At 33.8% G+C, this 7,617-nt stretch overlaps 1 protein-coding gene across 4 annotated transcripts in view; it reads left to right on the forward strand.

Annotated features, from left to right (window-relative positions):
• The window catches only part of LOC106461117 (transmembrane protein 117-like), a 63,545-nt gene that overhangs the window by 43,500 nt on the left and 12,428 nt on the right, over positions 1 to 7,617 (forward strand). For all 4 annotated transcript variants that reach the window (XM_022387999.1, XM_022387998.1, XM_013920907.2 and 1 more), the window contains 2 exons: positions 219 to 478; positions 3,556 to 3,791. In XM_022387999.1, the coding sequence (XP_022243707.1) occupies positions 219 to 478; positions 3,556 to 3,791 (496 nt within the window). The remainder of the gene's footprint in view (positions 1 to 218; positions 479 to 3,555; positions 3,792 to 7,617) is intronic.

Genomic DNA, 7,617 nt, shown 5'->3' on the forward strand with positions numbered 1-7,617 from the left:
AATCGAAAAGAAATACAAATTTAAATTCTGGAAATAACGTTTATTGTGCTAGCTTAGATATTGAATCATTATTCAGAAAGTTACCTTTAACCCTTAAAGTGTTTAGAGTTTTAAAAAACAAACAAAACAATTAAACTTTAGGGTTAGTAAAGTTGACTTTTTCTATTTATATTGTTCGGTTTAATAATTTAAATGTTATATTTTATCTTTACTTTCAGGTATTATTTTCAGCACCCCTATGCCCGTCTCTTTGTTTCTTATTTCATTATATTTTGTAACTTTCTCATCTTTGCCGAAGATCCAGTCTCGCACAGTCACACGGAAAGCGAGATCCCTGTAGTGGGAAATGTTTTCTCTTTCGTTGCAACAAAATACCCTCCCGAGTGGACCTGGTGTCTAGTGAAAGTAGTATTATGGTTATTTGCCATTTTTATCGGCCTTGAATTTGGAAAGCATCTTATCCACCACTGTCTGTTACGTAAGTATTGGTGGTTCTTGTTTTAAATTGTTTGATATGTTTTTGTATGTTCTAGACATGCTTTAAATTTAATATATGACATCGTTAGTGTTAAAATTAATGTAATTAGAACTATATTTGAAAAACTAATTGTTTCGAACAATTAATCTAATATATAAGTATGGATCTCAGACTCTCGCCCCTCCTCCAGTTGCTCAGTGGTACGCTTAGGGGCTTACAATGCTAATACTCGAGATTTGATCATCGCGGTGGGCATAATGCAAAATATCCCATTTTGCTGCTGTTCACGTATAACAAACAAAGGTGTATTTAGACCGTCGTGATTAAGGGAATAACTAAAAGGCAAAGTGTTTTTCAAATATGTTAGAGCTCTGACAACTTGAACAGTACTTCTACTGAGACAATAAAAAAAATTGCAATTATGAAGGGGTACAATTTGAATTTGGAACTGAAATTTTTGTTTTACTATTTTAAGAATTCGCATCCTATTGGAAGTTAAGAGGTCGGGATAATTAATAGTTCTTAACACGAGTTAAAAGTAATACTTTCCCCATGATAACCATGGGGCTGTTTTATCCAGTTTCAAGAAGAAGAATAAAAACACCCAAAGTATAAAAAGTGATGGGACAGATCATTACGAACTTTTATCGATCTTTTGCTGTCTTCGCTGATTATTTTTCGTTTTAGGGTTTGAAGAAGAACTTCGTTCAGATACTAACCCATTGAGCGTACAAAATAACCAGTACACACACTTCATTATATAAAACGTTACAAATATCAAACAGCTCTAAACTAAAAACTCATTTTCAATAGGTATTATAAAGTACATTATTTGTTTGAAGGGTATGAACGTTCCTAGCAGCCAGATATTACAAGACAGAAACTTTTTCCAGTGTTACCACCTACAGGTAAAAAAACAAAACAATTTTAGTTATAAATCAACCACTAAGTTGCCTCGTCAAGCTCATAAACAAGTTGAATTAAGGTTATCTTCAAACTTGAACGTAGTTTGCAACAGTTTTTCAGGTTTAAAAATGGAATATATATATATATATATATTCAAAACTTCAAATGATGTATGTGATCATAAAAGCATTAAATGTTCTTTAGGTTGAATTGGATCCACTACTAGGTGGCTTGAAACTCGCATAAAAGAATAAGGAAATGTGAAATCAATGCCATTTTCCAACATTAAGAACCACGCATTACACGAATGAACAATTTAGTCTTCGCGAAAGCGGGTAATAAACGGGAATTGCGCATATGTTGATTTCAACCAAACTGAATTAACACAATAGTGTAGTTCGTCTAATATTAGTTGAGTGTGTTTCAAGATTCAACATGACATAAAGGTTTCATACGTCAGCACTAACGCCATGTTTACGAGATTAATAACTGGTAGACTAATCTCGATGTCATCTTCCATTCTATTGGAAACGTACACTTTCGTTTAGTTTTACAATGGCATTTCGTGACACATTTCTTATTTACACCAATCATTACTATAGAGCACAGGTTCATAGACATTTTTTTATTTTTCTCGGTGGACCACAAAAGGATCTATACACCATACTACTGCTTCCTTTTCGTAATTATTTATGCAACCTTTCCACGGACCACCTGAATTGTTTGTTTGTTTGTTTCTTTTGAATTTCGCGCAAAGCTACACGAGGGCTATCTGGAATGATAGATTAGACGGACGACAACTAGTCAACACCATCTATTGCTGTCTCTTGGGCTACTCTTTTACCAAACGAATAGTGGGATTGAACGTCATATTATAACTTCCCCACGGATGAAAGGGCGAGCATGTTCGGTGTGATAGGGATTCGAACCCTCGTCTCGCAGATTCCGAGACTAGCGCCCTAACCATTAGGCTGGGACCACGTGAACAAAGAACAACGAACCACTAGTGGTTCTTAGACCACAGACTGAGAATCTTTACAGTATAGAGCTTGCGAGTACTTTGTATAGCAGAGATCGGAAAGAGATGTACATTTTAGCGTTTTTTGTTTGTTTCTTGTTTTTTGATATTCAAGTGTTTTTTTTTTTGGCTCAAATAATAATAAAGGGTTGAGTATATATTATTGTAAGGAATGATTTAAACTTTAGTTCCCTAATACATGCTTTTTGGAATAAAAAATGTCGAAACAACTTTCAAAATGAATTTAAAAGCACAATTTTTTGTAATAACTATTTTAACAAATATTTATCGTATTGGAACTTCTGCTTGCTTTTCATAACTATTCAGTTCGTCCTAAAACGGGCATTTTTTGTCTTATATAGGATGTTAATTTGGTCAATCGTATGACTTTTACAGTTTTATATATATTCGAAGAGAGCTATATTCCTTATAGAAATTTTATTGATATTTTTATTCCGAAAACAAGTAAACAAACAATATTCCAAAAATCGTCCATAAGTTACTTGAGTAAGGAAGCATGTTAACATGATGATAGGTTGACAAACAACGATTAGTAAGTGTAATGAAGTGATTTATTTTTGCCGGAACATATTATATGTTTCGACATGTAGTATATTCCCGCAGAAATAAATCACTTCGTTATACCTATAAATCGTTGTTTGCTAACTTATTATTAACCTCGTATAAGAAAAGTAATTTTGAAATTATTCCCTAATACTTAACTCGTGTGTGTGTGTGTGTGTGCTTGAGAGTAAAGCCACATTGGGCTATCTGCTGTGTCCACCACGGAGAATCGATCCCCGGATGTTTGCGATGTGAGTCCGTAAACTTACCGCTGAGCTGCTGATGGGAGGGGTAGCATTTGTCTTTTGATAATCATTGATATGAAGTGTAAAGAAAAACACACAACAACAACAACATTATATGAACCTGGAAAACTTCAATTTCGCTTACAATTTTATGGTAGCACCATATTAAGGAACAAAGAACTGTAAACTTCTTACGAACATGGTTACAGGTCTATAAGTTAGGGAAACTGGATATAATGTACAGTCAAATTTCGGAGAAAAATTAATTGCAATAAAACTTTTATAATTGTTTATTAAACTGAAGGAAAACATTTGAATTGCTTGCTTACTTGCTTTTATCACAGGAAATATCTTTAGACTGAAAATGTTCCGGGAGGAACAGGGGTCGTGGATGATCATGTTTCTGACTGTCATCATCTTTGTTTACATCTTCTCTCTGGTTTACAACGCCTTCCTAATCTCGAGCTATCCTAATCCCGAACCATACACGATCACGGGAATGATGGGGATCACGAACGTGAATTTCATGAAAGCTGCGGCGTGTGGTACTTGGCTAGGAGATTTCGTTACTGCTTGGATGGTGGGTCAAAAACATATAATAATATTCCATCTTGCTTGGGTGTATTCTCCGCACCTTTTCTTTTCTTCTGTACATAAGCTCGACACTTTTCGAACAAATTTAGAAACATAAAGGCATTGCTAAGTTAGAATAAGTTCCTGCGGGACCTAACAATTGATATATAACTTTAAACCTGCTAGATTAAGACTAAGTTTATTGACGTTTATTAATTCTTTGATTGTTGTTTTGCTCACCGACCTAACAGTTGGTTTATAACTTTCAATTTGCTAGATCAAAGATCAACTTTATTTATCATTTGATTGTTTTTTGCTAACCGACCTAACAGTTGGTTTATAGCTTTCAATCTGCTAGATCAAAGATCAACGTTATTTATCATTTGATTGTTTTTTACTCACTGACCTAACAGTTGATTTATAGCTTTCAATCTGCTAGATCAAAGATCAACGTTATTTATCATTTGATTGTTTTTTTACTCACTGACCTAACAGTTGATTTATAGCTTTCAATCTGCTAGATCAAAGATCAACTTTTTTCTTTGATTGTTGCTTTGCTCACCGATTTATAACTCTCAACCCTACTACATCAAAGACCAAATTCAATTTTTCTTTGATTGTTGCTTTGCTCACCGACCTGACAACTGATTTATAGCTTTCAATCTGCTAGATCAAAGATCAACTTTATTGGTGCTTTATTCTTTGATTGTTGCTTTGCTCACCGACCTGACAACTGATTCATAACTTTCGAACTACTATATCGAAGATCAAATTTATCGATGCTTTATTGTTTGGTTATTGTTTTGCGCACTGCTTTTAAACATAATGGGATAGTTCAGACAATACACGTAGAATAACATTAACTATTTGTCTGTCTGTTTCTTTCTCTTTCTGTATGTATCTATCTAAACTGGTTCTAATAACGAAATAAGAAGAAAGCTTCTGTACTCTTCAATGTTCTTTAATTTTAGGTTTAAGTAGTAAATGTTCTTAATCTCCACCGTGCTCTTGGCAATGTGAAGCTAATAATTTTCGGATCTCCATGTTCTGGTAACGAATGCACATTTCCTTCCCCTGAAGAAGCATACTGTATAAGACAGTTCCTCGCTCGAATCCTTACGTTCTCGGTACGCATGGCTTTAGTTTCTTCATAACAACTTGGAGTAGGGAAGATGAGCGACAATTACACCCCCTATCCCCTTCCGAAAAATGTGAAACAATTACAAATTCACAAACTACATCTCATAACCAAATTTCTAATGATTACTTTTTAAACAATAATGGAATAATAACTGTGACGGTGGAGAAAGGTATAATAAACGTATCAATGTTTCTAGATTCTCTTTCTGTGATAGATGAAATGTACACAAATAACTGATCAAATGGGTAGGTGAAAAAGTAAAGGGGTAGATAAAAAAAAGACAGACAAACAGATAAATGAAGAATGGAATTGGATCTATCAATCTGAACGACACTTTATGCGCAGGAGGGCAAAAAAGACCAGGCCAGAGACCCCATAGGATTTAGGTATAGAGGTCCTTAGATTGGACTTCTGATAAGAGGTAAGGCAGCCAGGTAGCAACGCGCGCCGCCACAAGAGTTTTGTCTGATACTCTGAACCGAATAACGTAGTTAATTGTCAGTTTCATAACGTGTCCACGACTGAAAGTACGATTTTTTTTTCAAAATCACAAAGAACTTTACGACTTTTCATCATAATCCACGTTTTCTTTTAGCGTTCTAATTCATCTACCATCACTTTCAACAATAACCAACTTGATATTTTAGCCATACATTTAACCAGCTTTCTTAGTAAAACATTTTCTTCTTTCTTTTAAATTTATTAAATAATTAACCTGCACACAAAAGCAGCTGTCTCTGTTGCTACTAAGTAGTATGTCACAAGATATAACTTTGTGTCTATTCATAAACGTTCGAACGAAAAACAAAGGTCAAAATTCTGCTTTACCTCAAACGGTAGATGGTGTCTCATGAATACAGCAAAGTAAAGCAACTTGATATTACTCACATTGCAACATTTTATTCATGTTCTATGAAACGACATTCAGTTTTGACTCCTAATTATTTTTATGTGTTACATCAATCTGAAATACTTGCGTTATAATCATTATTGTTTAACTAGACCTTTGATTAAAGAAAAACAACTCGTACAGGGAAGTAATATGCAGATCAGGATATTGCTAATATTACACAGACTGTCAAGTAGATCACATGAGATTGGAAAGTGTGTTACTTTTAAGGATGACAACGTGTGAGAAAGAGCCGGAAGCAGCAGTGGCTGAGATGAGCTATGGGAAATGAGCTCTGGAAACGCAAGTGATCGGGTGAATGAAAGGAAGGTATATTTAATTTATATTAATCGATGTTATTTCTTATCCATTGCTGATGTGGCATGCTTTCAAGAATAACAATATATTTAGAACTAAAAAGAAGTAGGTAATTGCCTCAGATAAGTAGAAGCAGATTGAATTCATTATTTTATATCGCTAACGCTAGGATTTGTATATATTGTAATATTTGTGACAGATAAAGTTAGGATCCGTTGGTTGTGGTCGTTAGGTGCTCGCGTTGCAAGCGCTTAGTCCACTACTGCTCTTAATATACTTACTTTTTAGAGTTGCTTCCCTTAGCGACGAATAATAGCGAAATACAGGCTATTTTGAAAGCTATTTCAAGCTCATTTTGCGTTTTTGACATTCAAATTTTACAAAACTGTACACACAGGACTTTCTTCTTCATATTTATGCCATTAAGAAAAAGAAATCTTCCACCACTTTTTTATATTGATGAACAAAAACTGGGGATACTCAAAATGTTTCTGGAAATCTTCACGTGGTTCTAGAATCAAAACTAGGCAAAGTTGGTGAATGGTATTTTGCAGACCGGTTCCAGAAATGCATAATGTTTAGGGTAAAGCAAAATATCTGCTATTTCAAATTCTGGAGAAGAGTAAGAAGTATGTTTGTTTTATGCATAATGATTTAATGAGAAAACTAAATAAATATAAAATACTACTTTTATAATCATCGTTGTATACACAGAGCCATCTAGTGTGAGTTGGAGGAAGCTACAATGAGATTTCTGTCAAAATCAATGTATAATAAATATAATTCAAGAATACTGATGGCAAATAATTACACTTAGATTGTCAACAGTAGAATTAGGATTGGTTTGATAATTTGATTATACGAAGAAGAACACACGGAGTCTCCTTCTTCAAGAGGATCGTTTCGTTTGTGCACAAATAGAATTCAAATTATTGAAATTATTAATATCAGAATCGGGCAATGAGACGTGTACAAAGCCCTAAGTAGTACTAAATAAAAGGCGGTCAGCGTCAACTACTCAAGAAAAAGTATTAGTTGAATCAGTGTCAGTTTATCTAGAAAAATGTATTATATGAATTAGTGCTCAAAACGAGTATAACTTATCTGAATTGGTAAAGTTACTTAAGAAAAGGTATTATTTTATCAGACTAGTTTCTCAAGAAAAAGGTATATTAAGAGAATCAGTGGAAGTTTGATAGAGAAACGGGTATTACTAAGGACTTAAAGAGTTAAAGCAAACCAAATGTGTTATAATATGTTAACCATACTATTAGGTCGTCAAGAAATTAATGTCGCTTTTTTTAGATGAAAAAACCCGAACAATTTATATATCAAAACAAAACATTTATTTAATAAAATAGTCTCCATTCTTATCAATGATGCTTTTTCCATCTTACAATCAGGTTGTTAATGCCCTGATTAAAGAAATCACTTGGTTTTGCAGCAAAAAACATGTCGATGTCCTTTTTAACACCTTCCACATTT

Source organism: Limulus polyphemus, unplaced genomic scaffold (genome assembly GCF_000517525.1).
Source record: "Limulus polyphemus unplaced genomic scaffold, Limulus_polyphemus-2.1.2 Scaffold900, whole genome shotgun sequence".
Lineage (NCBI taxonomy): Eukaryota > Metazoa > Arthropoda > Merostomata > Xiphosura > Limulidae > Limulus > Limulus polyphemus.